At 41.7% G+C, this 22065-nt stretch overlaps 1 protein-coding gene across 1 annotated transcript; it reads left to right on the top strand.

Moving 5' to 3' along the window:
- The first annotated feature begins 16042 nt into the window (after positions 1 to 16042).
- Positions 16043 to 20018, top strand: LOC106569003 (inhibin beta C chain). Its single transcript, XM_014139936.2, has 2 exons — positions 16043 to 16421; positions 18549 to 20018. The coding sequence occupies exons 1-2, from the start codon at positions 16076 to 16078 to the stop codon at positions 19340 to 19342; spliced, it is 1140 nt and encodes a 379-aa protein (XP_013995411.1). The 5' UTR covers positions 16043 to 16075; the 3' UTR covers positions 19343 to 20018.
- The last annotated feature ends 2047 nt before the right edge of the window (positions 20019 to 22065 follow it).

The raw sequence follows: 22065 nt of genomic DNA, 5'->3' as shown, positions 1-22065 counted from the left end.
ATTTTCTGTACTATTAGCTTCACCGACTCACTAGCAGTTTCAAACAAAACCTCAGTTTCCGCCATCTTTTCCTGAGCAGAAGTCGCTTCCCCCCCAAAAAAACTCAGTAATTTGACTCAGCAGCAGCTGCACTGTCTGGTAGACAAAAAAATAAATAATCATCTTCTTTTTCGAGAATGGGTTGGCGGATCGCATCCAACATTTACGGTGCATACACCGCCATCTACCTTACTGGAGTGTGAGGCCAGTCACGGTCTACATACATGAAATTCTCTTCTTTAGTCCTGTTCCTCTAAGAAAGTGAAATAGAGTCCTAGACACCACTTCCCTCCCCTCACAACACCACCCAAACCCCAAACCCCGTCCAGCCTTTCTAACCCTTTCACACAATCTCTCTCTATCTACGTCATACAGTTCACAAAATACCAACTCATGCTCCACAGTTTCCTCCACTAAACACTCATCACACGGACCTGTTTCATGTCTCCTTATCATCCACAATGTGGCATTCAAACCTGTATGTCCAAACTGTAGTCTACGCCACACAACTTCTTCTCTCCTACATCCCATACTGCCCACCTCTTCCTTAACTGACCGGTGCATGCAATAAAATTGCCTCCCCTTACTACTAGCATCCCACTCCCTTTGCCAAAGATCGAGCCCTTTTGCCCGGATCAAGGACTTGACTTCCCTACGGCCCAACGGGAACTGAATATCTACCCCCTCTCTCCTCACTGCACTCTTAGTCATCACATCAGCCTTCTCATTACCCTCCACACCCACATTGGCGGGAACCCAGCAAAAGTTTATCACCACACCCATCCTCTCCAATCCCATTAACAGCACCATCATCTACACAAACAAGTCTCCCCTATCCAGCCCATCCTCACACTACTCAACACTGCAGTCGAATCAGAGCAGATCACCTCTCTGAGTGGTTTCACCTCCTCCACCCATTTCAAACCTATCATCATGGCCATCAACTCGGCTGCATACACTGACACAATCAGTTAACCGCTTACATACTAGAACATTGAAATCTGGGATATGCACCCCTGCCCCCACCCTACCACTGACTGGATCCTTTGAACCATCTGAATCCTTAAAAACAAATAAAAACAATTGTCTATATATCTCTCCACAACACATCTCACGTCCTCATCCCATTCTCTCCTACCCTCAGTCATATCCACATCTATACTTTGTTTCAGAAACAGCCACTGAGGAACGTTCCCCAATGCAATTGCAGGCCCTATCCCTCTCTCCCAGTCCATATTCTATCCAATTGTCCACCCGTATGCCCTCTGCTTGCCCACTCCTTGCTCCCAACATTCCCCAGTTGCCGTGACCGCAGGATGTCCTTCTGAACTCTCTTTCAACCTCGCCCAGTACGCTAATGCAAGTTTGTCTGGCCTTATCCTCAGTGGCAGTTTCCCACTATCCACCTGCAATGCCTCAAAAGGTGTCATCCTGAAGGCACCCACACACAATCTCAGGGCCCTTGACTGTATCCTATCCAGGCACTATCGTACCGTTTTGGCTGCTGATCCATATACAAAGCACCCATGATCCAAAGATGATCTGATCAATGCCTGATACATATACAACAGTGTTTGTCTATCCGACCGCCAATCATATCCTTCCACTGCCCCCATGAGGTTCAGCACCTTCCTACACTTAATTTCCATATACTAAACATGTCCCTTCCACATAAGCCTCTCATTAAACCACGTACCTAAATACTTAAACTCAGACACCCTACCTATATCCTGACCGTATATTTGCAGCCTAACATCTTTAACCTTCCTCCTAGAAAACACCATAAAGCAGGACTTGGCCACAGACATCCTAAACCCCCATGTTAGAGACCAATCTTCCTCATCACATATTTCACATTCTCACCTCTCTTCCATACAGCCCCATCACCAGCATACAAGGCCACACCCACTCCCTGTCCCACCTTAAATATGTAATCTATCATCAGGGTGAACAACATTGGACTAACCGCACTTCCCTGAGGAGTACCATTGACCACTTCAAACCACTGACAATTCTGACCCCACCCTCACCCGTATGACCTGATCGAACAGGAAGTCCATGATCCAGTTATACAGACATCCCCTTCCTCTTCTACAAGGTTTTATTGGTGGACTAAATCCAAACATTGTGTATTGCTGCCACCTACTGGGAGGGGTGAGAACTGAGAAACTTTAACGTCAATTTATAAATAAACAAATAAACCCAACTCAGGCTTTGGGGTCTGAGAAGGTGGGACCGCACTAGACAGTACTCCATGTAGCTCTTCAGATGTAAAATCTTATAATTCACAGAAATAGTTCAGCTGCAGAAACAATAATATCGACTTCCTTTCAACTTGTCCAGTTCCGTTTTTCACCATTCCCATAAATGACACAAAGTCCACTTTCTTCACATGAAGGATTTCTGGGTCCTGCTGTGGATTCTCCGGCTGTGGTGCAGGCTCCAATGTAGGCATACCGGTCTTCACTACCGCCGGACCTTCAAATATACTCACTCTTTCTACCCTTTTGACAGCCCCTGCATAGAAGACTCAACTGCCCTGATTTTAGCAACATCAGTCTCTTTCACCCTACACGGGCACTCCAATGATTGCGCTTCATGCTCCCCAACACAGTTGCAACATTTTGCTCCTTGTCCATTCTCTTCTACTAAACATTTAAAATCTCCTAAATTGTGGTCTTTCCCACACATCCCACACCTCGGCTTCTCTCGTCTGCAGACGCTTCTTACATGTCCAAACATTTTTCAGAAAGAACATAAAGGCCTATTTACAAAAGCTCTAGCAGGATAGGACACATACCCCAGCTGCACTCGAGTACGGAGAGACTCCACATCAAAAAAACACTTGAACAGACAAATTCTTCTCCTTCCTGCCATTAACCATACAATTCATTCTACGTGCATCAACCACTCCTGGAATTTACTTCAATAAAGCAATGTCAACATCCTCCGAGACTCCAGAAATGACTCCTCTGACAGTTGCCCTGCTTCGTAGCTCAAAGCATGATACATCACATCCATCAACTGGTTTGATATCCAACACACATTTGTTTCTGTTCCTCAGAAACACAAGAAATAACCCACTTCCCGTGACCTTCCCTGATTTGACTTTTCCATAATTTGGGATGTTTCGTACGGATTCCACAATTCAGTCATAACCCTCTCTTTCAAAAAACATATTCCTACCAGATACGATGGGTCATTATCATACCCACAACAATTTTACTTATTTTTCCATTCTTCTGGACCGAAACCCATTCATCCTTATATCCATCACCATGTGGTTCAAACTCCATATCTGCCATCCTCCCTCCTGGCCAGCCAGCCCACCACTACCACTACCACTACCACAACCACTTCTTCTTCTTCTTCGTTTTATGGCAGACTACACCTATAGGTGTATTGCTGCCACCTACTGTATGGGGTAGGCCTATTGAACCCAAACAAATATTCCATTGCGGGAGGGGGGGCAACATCATATAAAATACAAAAAATAAATTAATAAAACATCCCGCTCCTTCAGTCACAGTTCAAATCTCATCCCTACACAGGCTCAGGTGCCTGTGAGGACGGAGCATTCATCGACAGGATTCCTTGTAGTCCCCAAAAACGCTCAGCAGCACTCGATAGGCTGAGCGGCACAATGATGCCTATTTTCTCAGATTGTTTCTCTGTTGGCGCTGTGCACTTGATAACCAATGCAATAAATGCTATAAAGTCCACCTTCTTAACATGCAACATGCCAGGATCCCTCTGCTGACAAGGGACATTATATGGTGTCACTACTCCTACTACCATTACTTCTTCAACTCCACTCCTGTCTTCCACTCTTCTCACCGCCTCTGCATAGGAGACATGCTGGACAGCCCTTCAGAAATTCGGGTGCATGTTCACCGCCACGATTGTAGCATTTAGGCTCAGCTGCACACACTTGACACATGACCAAATATTTAGCAAGTATCACACTACATGGGTTTGGGCCCGAAAGCTATCACAGGGTATCTCATAAAACCCAAATACATGTGAGAAGGGAGAGACTCAAAAAACAATAGAATGGATGGAGTGGGCTTCCTCACTCCATCCACCATGCGGATGAGTCGGTGTGCCCCACGGGGGGCCAGTACAAAAAAAAATTTATATAAAAAAAATAAAAGAATGCATGAAATGTATGCATTCACTACTGTAAGTCGCTCTGGATAAGAGCGTCTGCTAAATGACTAAAATGTCAAATGTAAATGTAAAATGTGTGCAGCAACTACTTGATCCAATTCCTCACATATATCCTTTGCTTTTATTTCTAGCTCCACCCCAGAGATAATACCCTTGATAGACACCCTGCTTCGAAGATTCACACACGACACATTCCAATCTGATATCTTCTTGAGGCGCAAATCACGCTCCTTCTGTTTCATAAAAACAAAATAAGCCCTCTTCTCCTTACTCTGATCGACGCCGCCTCATCTTCTTCTATGGTATAAAGGCGTTCGCAAACAATTTAATGTGCATTCCCCCACCTACTGTGTGGGTGGATAATAAGGATCCCAAAAAGAAGAAAAAAAACGTCGGTAAAAATAAATAGAATATCATACAAACTATCAAAAAATGTATTAACTTAACTAAATCCACCTGCCTTTCTGTTAAAAACGAATTCTAATCAGGTCCCAACACAGGCGCAGAAGCCTCCTGTGAGGGCAGGACATTTCCTAGTGACAATAGTCCTTGCAGTGCTTCTGTCGTATAGGCTTGGAGCCCCAAAAACTTCTCGGCGGCAGATATGATATCCAGCTTCTTGGACTTCTTAGACAGTTGTGCTGTACAATGAATCACTGTGGCTATACTTGCTACAACGAGTGTATCCAGATCACTTGATTGACCTAAAACACAAGCAAGTGGTTGCCATGCATCCACCGCCATATCTTCAACACTGTTGCCTCTTGCCCCTTCGACTCTCTTCACAGCCTCCACATAGGAGATCTGCTGCACAGCCCTAATCCTTGACACCTTCAACCTAACACGGCACTCAATGAAGTCTGGAGTATGATCCCCACCACAGTTGCAACACTTCAATACCATACTTCTCCCGTCTGCAAACATTTGACACGTGACCATATCTTTTAGAATTCCCACATTGTAATGGTTTGGACACAAATACTCTCACCGCATACCTCACATATCCAAGTCTCCTCAAACAACAATAATATCGATAGGCTTTTCTCCTTACTTCCATTTACCATACTGGTCAGGCGACATGCACTGACCACTCCTGGATTTTCTGACTAAGGTACTCGTCATCTATATCCAACGAGACTCCAGCTGTAACTCCTTTGGCAGGTGCCCTGCTCCGAAGATCAATACATGTTACTACTGACGTGAACAATTCTGCCAAATCTAGTGCATGCTTCTTCTGTTCTTCATCAACGCAATTAACCAAAACAAGACCACTTCTAGTCACCTTGATTGAATCCACCTTTCTCACTGCTTTCTCGTCATAACAAATTGATTTCTCAAATAAATCTCCTTGCCAAAAACACTTGTTTTCTATTACAACTTTTGCTCGTTTTGTTCCATTCTTGATTTCACTATTTTCCATTCATTGTCACACACTTCACTTGGCGCACTTTCAGATTTAAGCACAGTCGCCATTCCCTCCCATGCCACCTCATCCACAATTTTTATAGAGGGTGTGTTGACAAATAGACCAAAGACTGCCACCCATTGTCTTACTGGAGGCAGCTGTTCCATCTTGCCGATGCACAGAAAACCCAGCCAGCTGTATCATGTCATTCAGCCACGACTCGGTGAAACATAAGATATTACAGTTTTAATGTCCCGTTGGTAGGATAGTCTTGATCGGAGCTCATCCATTTATTATCCAATGATTGCACGTTGGCTAATAGGACGGATGGTGGAAGGGTGTTACCCACTTGCCGTCAAATTCTTACAAGGCAACCTGACCTACATCCCCTATGTCTCCGTCTCTTCTTCATGCGAATGATGGGGATTTGGGCCTTGTCTGGCGTCTGAAGTAAATCGTTGGCTTCTGACTCCTTAAAGAAAAAAAGATTTGTCCAGTACGAGGTGAGTAATCACTGTTCTGATATCCAGAAGCTCTTTTCAGTCATAAGAGACGGTGGCAGAAACATTATGTACAAAATAAGTAACAAATAACACGAAAAAAAACACACACAATAGCACAATTGGTTAGGAGCCCGTAAAATGGCAGCCATCTCCTCCGGCGCCATTGAATTGATTCCCACTAATACTTACCAATTGTGCTATTAGGACAATGTTTTTTGAGAACCAATTCCGGTAAAGTAAGATCTTGTTTCTATGCAATATCGACCCATTATTCCATATAAAACATTTATGAGGTGAAATGTTGTGTTTATACAGCAAAGCCCAGCACATTAAAAAGCCTGTTAGTGAAAAGCCGCCAATTTCACAGGAAGTTTACCCTCAATATAGGGACATTATAGTAAAAATTAAGCCCTCCGAGCTTCTGAAAAACAAAACGAGGTACAATATTCCAAAACCTATGAGGATTTTTAAGTACCTTTTAATCCAGTTGACTTTTGATTAGAGAGTGAAATCTAAGACATTTAGACCACCATCACAAATCGTGTTGGTGATAACATGTCTTTCATTCTTTTGTGGCTTGTTTTTCCATATGAAGTGGTACAATAGCCTATCTAAGGTACAGCAAGTGGATTTGGTAATGTCAATAGATGAAAAAAGATAGGATGCATGAGATAGCCCCTCAACTTTGGATAAAAGCACCCTCCTTTGAATAATTATTTATTTTTTATATATTCAGTTACAGGATTCAAATTAAGATCGTTCACAGCCTTAAGATTTTTGGTGATCTATACACCGAGGTTGGTTACAGTATCTTTTTCAAATATGTTACAAAAACAAGATAACAGGGAAATTATCCAATAGATCACAATACTGAACCAAATCTGCACCAGCCTCAGATTATTAGATATATGGCGCCATTTCATAAACCCTGATTGACATTCATCAATTAGATCATTCAAGCACGACATAAACCTTTTCATAAAGATTGAGGCTATATATTTTTTGCAATTATCAGTAATCAAGAGATCTTTGTGTGTTTTAGGTATAAGAGTAATAACCCCTTGCTTCAGAGAGGCAGTTAGTTCTCCCTTCTTTATAGCCTCCTTAAAGGGTTCAAGTAAAAATGCATTTTCTTCAGAGGTTCTGTAAAATTCAGAGGTTAATCCATCACAACCTGGAGATGTGTAATTTTTTAATTGAGCAACCCCATATTGGATGTCCATAATGGATCAATCATGACATCAAGACCGATTTGAATTCTTCACTAACAGAGTTAATAACATTCTCTATAGAATCAAGGAGATCCTTAGAGTCACTCAAACTGTTAACTAAGGAGTAAAGATTCTCATAAAACTTAGTGGTAAAGTTTGATAACAACTCTCTATCCTCAGAGGTTACCCCACCAATCTTAAATTAATGTGCTGAGTTCCCCTCTCCTCTTTTCCCAATTAAAAAAGTATCTACTGTTCTTTCGCCTTTTTCAAGCCATTGTTTTCTGGATCTTATGAAAGCTCTTCTAGCCTTTTCCTCATAAAATGTATAAAATCATTCAATTTAGCTTTCTCATTAAGATCAAGATGTGATATATAATTTTCTTATAGAACTCAGCTACCTCACATTTTTTAAATCATCATGCAATAACAATGAGTTATTCAATTTCCAATAACCACCAGAGTATTTCTTATCATCAATACTGAACATTCTTACAGTGAACCATATGACTTTATGATCCATCAGGACTGCAGCCAGTATTTTTACCTCTACAGTGTTGGGCTCAACACTAGAGGTTATCATCCACAAGTCAATTCTTGATTGTAGTGAACGATATGTATTACTCCATGTGTACGGTTTTTCTCCAGGGTTTTTAACTCTCCTTTGGTCAATTAGGTCTAGGCTTTGGCAGAAATTCACCAATTTGTTCACACCAATGTTAGGCCTATGGGGTAATCTATCAGTCCCACTATACTAAACCATATTCAAATCCCCACCAACTATAATCTGACTGGATGGATAGTTTCTCATAAGACTTAAGAATTTCCTCTAGAAGTAAGCCATTTGGAGGACTAGAACAGTATCCATATACATTACACAACACAAATAATCTGTCCATGTGGTTGATGACCGCTACTCGCCAATGTCCATTGGTGTCCATGTGAGTAAACAAAAATGTCCCTTTGAAATTGTGTGCTAAAATTGCAACCCCAGCTGAATGATTAGTTCCGTGGGCCAAGAAAATGTCACTGCCCCACTGATTTTTACCAAAAATGATAGTCCTCTTTGCATGAATCTGCATTGCAAGTCCTTAAAAAAAAAAAGAAAAATCCTCTTGAACAGGTTTCGTATCCCCCTGGCATTGATTGACAAACTTCAAGTCCATATATACAAAATAGAAAGGAAAATCGTATGCAATCTCAACTCAACCCTCTCTATAAAAAGGCGCTTCATAATTGTATTAACAGAAGTCTTATAAACCATAACACCACAATTCAAAACTAGAACGCTCAGTTTGCTGTGGGGAAGGGCCTACCTTGTAAGCCTACAGGTGGAGCAAATCACCCCGGTCGAATGTATTTTCCGTCACGAAAAAGGCTCTGATTCCCCTGTGGTGTCCGCCCTTTCCTTGATTTCGGGCCTGTTGGACAAGAGGCCACAACTTTGCCTTTGCTGCCTTGTCTGCTGCAGTCAGGTCCTCATCAAAATGATCTCTTTCAGAAAGGTTACTTTCCTTTCCTTTCTTCCAAACTGCATCTCTCGCTGTGCGGAAAGCGAACTGGATGATGATCGAGCGGATGCCGATGGCATCTTGCTTCTTCCCAATACGATGAGCGACATCCACAGACATGTCCCTATATCCTTCGGAGAAATCCGGGTCCACATGGTTACAGATGTCACTTACTATACACTTCACATTCTCAACCTGGTCCTCGGGGACACCGTAAGCTCCTGCATGTCGCCAATGGTCTTCTCCTGTGCAGTGCATTTAAGCTCTTCGATAGTCTCGTATGCATGATTCAGGGAGGTCTCAAGGTCAATGATTTTTTATGTGTTTTTGCGTATAATTTTCTCCAGAACATCGGCTTTTTCGTTTATCTTTGCAGTGACAGCATTGATTATGTTGACCTGGAGCTCGCGCAAAGGCAATTCTTTCTGTGTCTTTTGGGGTGCAGGACAATTGACTAGAGTTTCTGAATGAACTGAATGTCCAGATTCCTCCATATCTTCTCCTGAGGAGGCAGGTGGCGGTTTCTCTCCGGTGTATGAGTGGTGAGCTAGCAACTGCCTTCTTTGCTCTTTCGCACATTGTTTTCTCTACCATTTTGCCAAGTTTCAGATCAAGTTAGCAGCCTACTGAGCGTTGTTTTCTATTGTGTATACTATAAACTGAGTTTTGTTTCATTTAAGTCAGTTTGAGAGGGATAAAAGTTAAGGTTACTCGGAGCAAGATCAAATCCTGTACTCACCGTCATCTTCCTGGAACCAAAATGGTAGAATACATACTTAGCTTCTCCAAATGTAAAACTCATGCGCAAGCTACAAGTGCCTTCAGAAAGTATTCATACCCCTTGACTTTTTCCACATTTGTGTTAGTCAATTTAAAACAGATTCAAGTTTTTGGTCACTGGCCTACATAATGTCAAAGTTGTGTGCCCCCCCCCCCCCCCCCCCCCCCCCAACCCCTATTTTACACTGCTGCTACTCTCTGTTTATCTTATATGCACAGTCACTTTAACCATACATCCATGTACAGTGGGGGAAAAAAGTATTTTATCCCCTGCTGATTTTGTACGGTTGCCCACTTACAAAGAAATGAACTGTCTATAATTTTAATGGTAGATTTATTTGAACAGTGAGAGACAGAATAACAACAAAAATATCCAGAAAAACGCATGTCAAAAATGTTATAAATTGATTTGCATTTTAATGAGGGAAATAAGAATTTGACCCCCTCTCAATCAGAAAGATTTCTAGCTCCCAGGTGTCTTAATACAGGTAACGAGCTGAGATTAGGAGCACACTCTTAAAGGGAGTGCTCTTAACCGCAGCTCGTTACATGTAAAAAAGACACCTGTCCACAGAAGCAATCAATCAATCAGATTCCAAACTCTCCACCATGGCCAAGATCAAAGAGCTCTTCAAGGATGTCAGGGACAAGATTGTAGACCCACACAAGGCTGGAATGGGCTACAAGACCATCGCCAAGCAGCTTGGTGAGAAAGTGACAACAGTTGGTGTGATTATTCGCAAATGGAAGAAACACAAAAGAACTGTCAATATCCCTCGGCCTGGGGCTCCATGCAAGATCTCACCTCGTGGGGTTGCAATGATCATGAGAACAATGAGGAATCAGCCCAGAACTACACGGGAGGATCTTGTCAATGATCTCAAGGCAGCTGGGACCATAGTCACCAAGAAAACAATTGGTAACACACTACGCCATGAAGGACTGAAATTCTGCAGTGCCCGCAAGGTCCCCCTGCTCAAGAATACATATACATGCCCGTCTGAAGTTTGCCAATGAACATCTGAATGATTCAGAGGACAACTGGTGAAAGTGTTGTGGTCAGATGAGACCAAAATGGAGCTCTTTGGCATCAACTCAACTCGCCATGTTTGGAGGAGGAGGAATGCTGCCTATGACCCCAAGAACACCATCTCCACTGTCAAACATGGAGGTGGAAACATTATGCTTTGGGGGTGTTTTTCTGCTAAGGGGACAGGACAACTTCACTGCATCAAAGGGACGATGGACGGGGCCATGTACCGTCAAATCTTGGGTGAGAACATCCTTCCCTCAGCCAGGGCATTGAAAATCGGTCGTGGATGGGTATTCCAGCATGACAATGACCCAAAACACACGGCCAAGGCAACAAAGGAGTGGCTCAAGAAGAAGCACATTAAGGTCCTGGAGTGGCCTAGCCAGTCTCCAGACCTTAATCCCATAGAAAATGTGTGGAGGGAGCTGAAGGTTCGAGTTGCCAAACGTCAGCCTCGAAACCTTAATGACTTGGAGAAGATCTGCAAAGAGGAGTGGGAGAAAATCCCTCCTGAGATGTGTGCAAACCTGGTGGCCAACTACAAGAAACGTCTGACCTCTGTTTTGCCACCAAGTACTAAGTCATGTTTTGCAGAGGGGTCAAATACTTATTTCCCTCATTAAAATGCAAATCATTTTCTAACATTTTTGACATGCGTTTCTCTGGATTTTTTTGTTGTTATTCTGTCTCTCACTGTTCAAATAAACCTACCATTAAAATTATAGACTGATCATTTCTTTCATCAAATACTTTTTTTCCCCACTGTACATACTACCTCAATTGGCCCGACCAACCAGTGCTCTCACACATTGGCTAACCGGGCTATCTGCATTGTGTCCCACCACCTGCCAACCCCTCTGTTCATCATATATGCATAGTCACTTTAACCATACTTACATGTACATACTACCTCAATAAGCCTGACTAACCGGTGTCTGTATGTAGCCTCGCTACTCTTATTTTCAAATGTCTTTTTACTGTTGTTTTATTTCTTTACTTACTTACCTACACACACACACACACACACACACACCTTTTTTTCGCACTAATGGTTAGAGCCTGTAAGTAAGCATTTCACTGTAAGATCTACACCTATTGTATTCGGCGCACGTGACAAATAAACTGTGATTTGATTTGCTGCCCCCTCTCATTGAGTATTTCAAATTGAAGGCCGACCTGGATACGGCAGGCTGCCATTAGCTATTGAATTATCCTTAGAATTTATTCTGTGTGTCACGGTCTTCGTCATCTGAAGAGGAGGAATCATCGGACCAAAACGCAGCGTGGTAAGTGTTCATGTTTATTGAAATGACTGAACACTAAAACACAAATGACAGAGAGAATACTGAAGACAGTTCCGTCAGGTGCAAAACACTAAACAGAAATAAACTACCCACAAAAACCCTGTGGGAAAAGGCTACCTAAGTATGGGTCACAGTCAGGAACACTCAAGGTCTTTGTAGATTGTTTTCGTGACGTTGTCAGGTAACCAATCCGCATGCTTCTATGTGGCAGAAGTCCATGTGTTGTTGTGATTCTGGATGGCCAGATTGCTTGAAAGAATGACAAGAAAATTCCATATGGGGAATTGTGATGCTCGTTTCAGCTAGTTTAATCTTGTTCTTGATACCATGTCTTGTTTTGAGGTGTTTTGACTGATTTCATGTCAATTCTAAAATGGCAAAAAATGTGCTAGCTAGCTAAACAAAAAACTGTAACGATCTATTTGAGAGATGACAAGTGCTCATAGTGCAAATTCTCCTATTCAGTTTGTGGTTATTCACAAAATGAAATTATTAATTCATTGAAAACTTAATTGAAATGTAATTGAAAGCTATGGCATTCATTTAATCTCAAGGAACAGAACTGACCCAATGTGACATCCTTGCTTGTCTCCACTGACATTGCTACGTTGTATTAAAATATTGTTATACAAACAATTATTATACAATTATTGTAATAAAACATTGATACATCAAACAATTCAAGCTACTCCAGAATACACCTTCTAAATACATTTGCCAAGCAAGCCCAATGTCCACCAATTCCATTAGTTAGATGTCATCAAAAATGAAGTAAAGAATGAGTTGTCACCCATATAGGCTATACAGCACTGTCAGTTCAAACGAGCCATTGTCCTAGTGGAATCCAGAATGTGATCGTAATTGGGAGTGGCAGTGCTCTATACCTTCCGGTCTCAAAAATAACACCTTCCCTTTGTAATGCTGACAGTGGACCTAAGGCTGATTACTCAATATCCTGTTCTGTTTGCTTACCCTGACATGAGAAAGTGAATGTCACTGTCGGTCTGTCGATGATTCATACTTGGTCACCTTTCACACACTTTTAGCCCCAAGGTCTAATTCACATTGCACGTGATTGTTTAATCATGTCAGTGACTCATAGATTGGAAATTTACACAGTCCAATTAAGCAATATGATCAGAAATGTGGTTAAACGTTATTGACGCTCACTTCAATAAACTAGGCCTAGTCACATACGATTTGATGACATTGAATTTATGGCTTTTTCATATAGGCCATTCTCTGCTTATACAAGAAAAAACATTGTATTATGGTAATCATTATTCCACAACCATATCCATTCTCCAGGTTATCCTCTTCAAAACCGTTCTAACCACCTTTCCTGATTTAAAACCGGTTTTATGGACAGAAATAAAATAATTGATTGTAGGAGGCTTAACTTACAGTACACATAGCACCCTCCATTCAAGGCCAGCCCTATCCTTTTGTGGGCCCTAAGTGAGGTTTGGTCGGGGCCCCCCACCTCGCGGGCAAAACATTTTAGTGGCCTCCCTCTTGATGCTGGAGAGAAACATATCTGAGTTCTGTAAGAGTGACTAACAAAATCAATGTGGGCTCCCTGGAGGTCAGGGCCCCATCAGTAATTTGGCCTTGATTACTACAAGTTAGATAGCTGGCTAGACTAACTTAGCAATCTAAAAAATGTTAGCAGACATGGGCTTATTGAGTGACTGACATATAACAACAGAAAAAATGCACACCCACATTTTGAAATTGCACCTTGTGTATTCTAATTCCACTCGGTTCCCCAGAAAATAAAACATCTAAAATACTTGTTTTTTTGGTTTTGTTTTTTTGGTCAGGGGCCACCTAGGGGCTGGGGGCCCTACGCAACCGCTTATGTCACTTACGTATAGGGCTGGCCCTGCTTCCATTATAAGGTATGAAAGGTTCATATGCTTCAAGCATACATTGTGTCTCTATTTGAAGGCCACTGTGACTGCTTTATGAACCCGAAAAAGAGAGAAGCTGCCACAGTGGAGAGAATGTCAGTCACACTTGGAGACACGTCATAGGGTGGGGACGCCACCATAAACACACAATGTACTGATCCTGCGCTGATACTGGTTAAAGAAGTCTGACTGACTTCCACATAGTCTGGAGAAAAGAGATCCACCCACCATAAATGAAAAGAATCTACTGTCTATTTACAGTACAAGTGTCTTCCACAACAAACACTACAGTACCCGTAATATGTGGTCTATTGCTGTGACACTCCATTTTTCTGATAAGGCTAACAGAGTGGTCATGATGACATGGGGAAAGAGTCAATTAGAATATTACATGATAGGGATCCACAATAATTAATACTGACATGATATACAGTAGTCGTGTATGTCGTTTACTTGATCAAATGATGCGTGAGTAGGTTAATTCTATATCATTACAATGCCTTTGGTGCAGAGGTTGCAAAATTCGTATGCGTCTTTTCTGGGGCCTGGAGTTTTTCCTGATCTCCCGAGTGGCGCAGCCTGGTTCAAATCCAGGCTGTATCACAACTGGCTTTGATTGGGAGTCCTATAAGGCGGCGCACAATTGGCCCAGTGTCGTCCGGGTTTGGCTGGTGTAGGTAGTCATTGTAAATAAGAATTTGACCTTAACTGGCTTGCCTAGTTAAATAAATAATACAAATTTGAACTGATCAATGAAAACTCTGGGTCCCATTCGTGGGCTATAACAGGTTCCAACTTGAACTTTTGTCACCGGCTCAAGCGGGCCAGTTGGCCAAAAAATCTACTGACCAGAACAGAATTTCTACTGGCCCAGATGGTATAGTTTTTAAATGCATTGGGGTCATGCTATATTTGGTTATAATGATATGTATTGAAAAGCTGTTTAATATAATTTAGCAATGTAAGTCATTACTCCATTCTTTAGAATTGCACTGTATTAATTGCATAAATGTTTATAATTTTGAGAAGATTAGGACACTGCCCTTTTAAGACAATTGCGTTCCAAAAGAGATATGATAGGGTGGTTCGAGGCCTTCATGCTGATTGGTATGACAAAACATTTATTTTTACTCTCCTAATTATGTTGGTAACCAGTTTATAATCGCAATAAGTCACCTCGGGGTTTGTGGTATATGGCCAATATGCCACGGCTAATGGCTGTATCCATCTGCGCTGCGTCGTGCATAAGAACAGCCCTTAGCCGTGGTAAAATGGAGATATACCACACCCCCTCGGGCCTTATTGCTTAATCAACCTGACTACAGTAGGCCTACCAAGACAAATGCTACAGTGTATTTTTGTAGGTTTCTTTTTGCAGACTATGAACAGTAACCAGTCTATTGCTAGTTTTACTTTTGTAAATCACTTTCCCTAAAATAAATAAGCTCAGCGACTAGATTGATGGGCGCTTCATTTTGCACAGGACAGCTCGCATGTGAACATAGCGATCAACTTCTGTACTGCTCGAGTGCTCGAGAAGTTGTGACTCGCTGGAGCGTAGTGGTGCTTGAATGAACGAAAGGCCAATCATATTGCTCAAATACAAATAGCACTACTTTTCTGCGTATTGTCTTTCATGGTAGACTGCTTCAGAGCAGCAAACTTTTGTCCCTGGAAGGCAAAAATGTGCTGAGAAATAGCTGGCCTGGTCTGTGCTGCTGCTTTGGAAGTGTTATGGCAGTTTGAAAAGTACTGAGGCAAACGCTGTCTCACCACACATTTTACGGTGGCTCTGCTTTGGTGAAAGCCATAGCTTAGGGTTAGTCATAGCTCATACAATCATAGCTTATTGTATTTACAACACATATTGATACCAACAGTATGAGCGCTATTATATATGGTTATATGCAGTATTTTGTATGGAAACAATCCATTGAACTCAATCAATACATGAAAAGGTTCAACTGTTTTCAGACATGAATTATATTCATTTCTTCTAAGGAGTACTATACAAAGCATGCTTTCCCACCTTGTGGAACATGATAGATAATGCATGCTACACAATCCTCTACATAATGAGGAGTGCTCACCTGACATCAAGGAGAGGTGTGGCCATGCAGGAGCTGTATAAATGAAAGCATGTCTGGAATTTCATTCATAACATTGACAACCCCATACAGGGTGCACCTCTGAGAACAAACCAACCATGCCTAGCTCAGTCGCACTGCGTTTTCTCTTCTCTTGGGTGGCCCTCCTCTCCAGCCTCCATCAGGGGGAGGGCCGGCCCCGCCTGGCCCAAGACAGTACACCCCGTCTGGGGCAGGAGGAGAGCCAGAGGGCCCTGCTCCTGGAGGCAGTGAAGACAGGCATCTTGAGCTCCGTGGGGATGGAGAAGGAGCCTAGGCCCAGGGAATTGGCTTCAGAGGAGGAGCTGAGGAGGATGCATGGGCTCTACAGGGAAACACTGAGGCAGCTGACAGGGAACGCCAGTCTGGAGGGGGAATCCCGGCATTCCCCTAGGAGGACATCTACCCTGCTTCTCCCAGCCACAGGTGAGACCTTATTTAAAGACACATAGCTACTGTACTGGTTTTAACCACAAGGACCTGACTGTTGACATTCTAGCTTTAGATGGGGATCTGACTGCATGGAATTTTGCCTTTACGCATGGTGTATTTATAACCTATTGAAAAGATCTGAGTTAGAGGCCAAAGCCAATGGTTTGGGCTTTGTAAAAGGTGTGTGCCTGTGTCCCAATAAACATTCTCCCACGGTTGTGTCTTCAACAAGAATAATTGAAATGCGCTTTTATGACAAAACAAACAAAAAGCCTTCAAACACATTTTTTGGTATAATGTTAATGTACCTACCTGTCAGTGTTTTCTCAAACCATATCTCGTGAGAATGAGTGAGTCATATAATTTAGTCTTAGTGCTTCGTTTTTGTGTGCACTCTAACAAAAGCCTACCATTAACATTAGCATTTGGACTTAGCAAAGGCTTGATAGTAATTCCAAGAGCAGATATTAATTAGAGTTGAAGTAGGAAGTTTACATGCACTTAGGTTGAGTCATTAAAACTCATTTTTCAACCATTCCACAAATTTCTTGTTAACAAACTATAGTTCTGGCAAGTCGGTTAGGACATCTACTTTGTGCATGACACAAGTTATTTTTCCAACAATTGTTTACAGACAGATTATTACACTTATAATTCACTGTATCACAATTCCAGTGGGTCAGAAGTTTACATACACTAAGTTGACTGTGCCTTTAAACAGCTTGGAAAATTCCAGAAAATTATGTCATGGCTTTAGAAGGTTCTGATAGACCAATTGACTCAAATTATGTCTATAAGAGGTGTACCTGTGGATGTATTTCAAAGCCTACCCTCAAACTCAGTGCCTCTTTCCTTGGCATCATGGGAAAATCAAAAGAAATCAGCCAAGACCTCAGGAAATAAATTGTAGACCTCCACAAGACTGGTTCATCCTTGGGAGCAATTTCCAAACGCCTGAAGGTACCACGTTCATCAGTACAAACAATAGTACGCAAGTATAAACAACATGGGACCACACAGCCGTCATACCGCTCAGGAAGGAGACGCGTTCTGTCTCCTAGAGATGAACATACTTTGGTGCGAAAAGTGCAAATCAATCCCAGAACAACAGCAAAGGACCTTGTGAAGATGCCTGAGGAAACAGGTTCAAATGTATCTATATCCACAGTAAAACGAGCCGTATATCGACATCACCTGAAAGGCCGCTCAGCAAGGAAGAAGCTACTGCTCCAAAACTGCCCAAAAAAGCCAGACTACGGTTTCCAACTGCACATGGGGACAAAGATCGCACTTTTTGGAGGAACATCCTCTGGTCTGATGAAAGAAAAATAGAACTGTTTGGCCATAATTACCATCGTTGTGTTTGGAGGAAAAAGGGGGAGGCTTGCAAGCCGAAGAACACAATCCCACCCGTGAAGCACGGGGGTGGCAGCATCATGTTGTGGGGGTGCTTTGCTGCAGGAGGAACTGGTGCACTTCCCAAAATAGATGGCATCATAAGGAAAGAAAATTATGTGGATATATTGAAGCAACATCTCAAGACATCAGTCAGGAAGTTAAAGCTTGGTCACAACTGGGTCTTCCAAATGTACAGTGACCCCAAGCATACTTCTAAAGTTGTGGCAAAATGGCTTAAGGACAACAAAGTCAAGCTATTGGAGTGGCCATCACAAAGCCCTGACCTCAATCCTATAGAACATTTGTGGGCAGAACTGAAAAAGTGTGTGCGAGCAAGGAGGCCTACAAACCTGACTCAGTTACTCCAGCTCTGTCAGGAGGAATGGGCAAAAATCCACCCATTTATTGTGGGAAGCTTGTGGAAGGCTACCCGAAACGTTTGACCCAAGCTAAACAATTTAATGGCAATGCTACCAAATACTAATTGAGTGTATGTAAACTTCTGACCCACTAGGAATGTGATGAAAGAAATAAAATATGAAATAAATCATTCTCTCTACTATTATTCTGACATTTCACATTCTTTAAACAAGGTGGTGATCCTAACTGACCTAAAACAGGGAATTTTTACTAGGATTAAATGTCAGGAATTGTGAAAAACTGCGTTTAAATGTATTTAGCTAAGGTGTATTTGTCTAACAACCTTCTTTTCATCTCTTTCAGTGGAGCCTTTCAAAGTGCTTCGGAGTGATGAGGAACACACATCAGATGTGCTTTGGTACAGAGCTGTCTTCCACAAGAACCCAAACATCAGGAAGGATCTCACTTTGGCCCGGGCTGAGCTGAAGCTCTACAGACAACTGTTGGATGGCTCTAAAGCTGCCGAGCCCACGATTAGTGAAGAGGTTCATGTTAAGATCTATGAGATGAAACCGCTGAACTCTTCTCTATTGATTCACACAGAGACCCTTGTTCAGACGGTCACTACAAGAACTGGAGATTTGACTTTGGACATCAGAACTGTTGTTGATAAGTGGAGAGGGGGGTCGGATGGCTACTCTCTGGTTGTGGAAGTAGGACTGGTCGTCGAAGAGGGAACTGATCCCAAGAGGACCCCTCAGATGGTCCTGGAGGTAGACCTTGTAGAGCCTAGATCAGCAGGCAGAAGGAGACGGACTCGCTCCAACAAAGAAGACAACTGCGATGAAGACGGTCGCTGCTGCCGAAAGTCTGTCAACGTGTCCTTCAAGGAGATTGGCTGGTCAGACTGGGTCGTTGCCCCCGATGGTTACAACATGCACTTCTGTGACGGCTCCTGCCCCCACAACTACAAGCCAGCTAGCATGCACGCGCAGGTGAAGTCTCGTCTTCATCACATCAACAAGGGAGCAACACCTCGGCCCTGTTGTGTGCCGGCAGCCTATGAACCTATGGTCCTCATGCACTACGACAGTCGGGGAAAGTTGAAGCTCACACCCTTCAATGACTTGATTGTCAGCAAATGCCACTGTGCTTGAGTCCTTCGGGACAAGACCAGGCAAGGACAAAAAAAGAGTTGGAACAAACTTTTTCCTTTTGGCGTGCCATTAGATACAACGTGCTAGTGGTACATTCTGAAATAGAAGGGACAATGTTTTCTAAGGAAGTAAGAAAATAACATTTGTCATGCTCAATTAGTGACGTTCCTAGCGTCCTTTTCAATGGTTAAACAAACAAAATACCCAACGTCATCCATTATCCATGGATTCTGAGAGCAAAAATAGGTTCATTGTAAACAATTCAAGTTACTGTGGAGTGATGATTCCGATATTTACTATTTTATTTGGAAGATTAAACTTATGTTAGTCTCATGTGGCCCGTAATGTCATATTCTTCCAAGACTATGTACAAAATTACATTATTTATTGTAATTTATTTAACAGGGTCTAAAACGTATTTGTATTGTTTGTAGTTTTCAATGTTACAATATTTAGTATGATCCTTACATCGCTGTACTTTAAATATATATTCAATTGAATTTAATGCTATGTACAGTATTATTCCAAACATTTTGGAAGTTTGTCCAGAGAAAATATACTATTCTTTAACATTTCAATAATGGTAGTATGGATATTGCTACTGTTTGTGTTGGGTTGTTGTGCCTGAATGCATCTGTACACAAACTTTACAATAAATATTTTTAGATACAAATTATGTTTTTACCCTATGTGTTTCATTCCTTAGCGACAGTAACAGAACTTGAAATTCTGACAAGATATGTGTTATTGTGCTTCGGAAAGCCATCTAGTCAGATAATATTTCAAGGTTAGGGTGTGCCGTGAAATACATATATGATAGCCAATATCTTGCAGCTGTAGCCTTGAAACCATTCATACTGTGCACTCTTAGAAAAAAAGATGGTATTTAGAACCTAAAAGAATGAAGAAAACATGCTGAAAAGCTGCTGTGTTGTTCAATCAACATGTAACCAGGTCAAAAATCCCAACCTACGGTTCACAATGCTTCCAAGTTGGGAAATAGAGCCTGCGAGAAGAGCCCTGTGGCTTCAGGCTATTCGATGTGGAAGAGTAGGAAATTGTGGGGAGCTGGTGTCCAAGAAGCTGCACGTAGCTAGTTATCTGTGTGGAAAAAGTTTAATCAGAGGTAAGGCATCTTGTTTAATATAGTTAGTTCGTAACGCCACTCGCTACTTGTAGCTGTATAGTCTGTTTGTTTGTGTTGTTGGTCTTGGCTAGCTTAATGTTCCGGTCGGTAGCTAGCTACAGTAGCACTCACTCACGTGGCTGCTAGCACCATCATGAAAAGGGCATGAGGGAAGCCCTACAACAGTCCATTTTTCTAAGTAGTGAGAACGCTCGGGAGCAGGCAATGTTGAAAAGTAATCTTTAAACATGTCGTACTTTTCTTAAATGTCAGTTTGTAACTGACTAAAACAAGCAGACAAGAAAATGGTGTTTGAAAAGGTCCTGATTTTTCTGTGAGCCAATAGGGTAACCTAGGTAACCACAGGTTGTTTTCCCCACAGGTGGGGCGAGGCTCCGACATTCTATCTAATACCGACTGGGAGTATAGGAGAACCCTTTGAATATCCATTTTTGGTTCCAGGTAGAACCCTTTTTGGTTCCATGTAGGACCTTTTCCACAGATGGTTCTATGGGGACAGCCGAAGAACCATTTTGGAACCCTTTATTCTAAGAGTGTAGCCTTGACCAAGGAGTGAATGACCTACGGGACAAATGAGTAGTGTTTCATTTTGCATGACAGTAAGAATAGCACACTGCACACATGATGCAATGCATTATAAACTCAGCCCCATGAACAGATATCATATCTTTAAACAATAAATAACATGTATTTTAGTGTAACGTAATGATAAAGGAATATGAAAGGCAATACTGTATTTTGATAACCACAATTCAATACCTTGCGATAAGTTTGGATAAATAAATAAAAAACAAATAATGCTAAAGATACTGTGTGAGAACTATTAGCATCATATCTTACTTTTTATCTATGACAAAGATAACAAAAAATAAACAGGTAGCAGGCAACCAAACCCATTGGTTTTCTATCAAACAACTTCAAAACGAACAATTATTCACACAACAACCCAACATATAACACAACAGTTTTGAGACATAACCCAACACTACTTTTTGGTGTGTACAGTAGAAGACTTATTTTGTAAATTGTGAGAGAGATTTTGATATGAAAGTCAGAGAGGATAGCCCATTTCAATATAAAATACATTTGTCAGTTTATGTACTGTATACACATACTAATATATATATATATATATATATATATATGTAAACATTTCCAAATACAGTATATATTTACACCGAGTGTACATAACATTAGTAACACCTTCCTAATATTGAGTTGCACCCCATTTTTACCCTGTTTAAAGGCACTTAAATCTTTTGTCTTGCCCATTCACCCTCTGAATGGTACACATACACAATCCATGTCTCAATTGTCTCAAGGCTTAAAAATCCTTCTTTAACATGTCTCCTCCCCTTCACCTATACCAGCGGTTCCTGATATGAAAATGGGGTCACAGGAGAATTCCCCAAATCCCCCCCAAAAATATACAAAATTCCACCAAAAATATATATACGTATATATATTGTAATATCGTCTTTGTATCTCAAAATCATTGTTATGCGGTTAACCTTAAAAATATTCATGAAAATTATTCAAATCTGAAAGATATAATTCTAGATCATGGGAAAAGGCC

This window comes from Salmo salar, chromosome 14 (genome assembly GCF_965601325.2).
Source record: "Salmo salar chromosome 14, fSalSal1, whole genome shotgun sequence".
NCBI lineage: Eukaryota > Metazoa > Chordata > Actinopteri > Salmoniformes > Salmonidae > Salmo > Salmo salar.
This window is presented reverse-complemented; position numbering and strand designations above follow the sequence as displayed.

What these genes read in the sequence shown, in the direction of transcription:
- LOC106569003 (XM_014139936.2), top strand. Translation starts at nt 16,076, where the DNA reads ATGCCTAGCTCAGTCGCACTGCGTTTTCTCTTCTCTTGGGTGGCCCTC. An exon ending in CCTGCTTCTCCCAGCCACAG is followed by an intron (nt 16,422 to 18,548) that starts GTGAGACCTTAT and finishes CATCTCTTTCAG; the next exon opens with TGGAGCCTTTCAAAGTGCTT.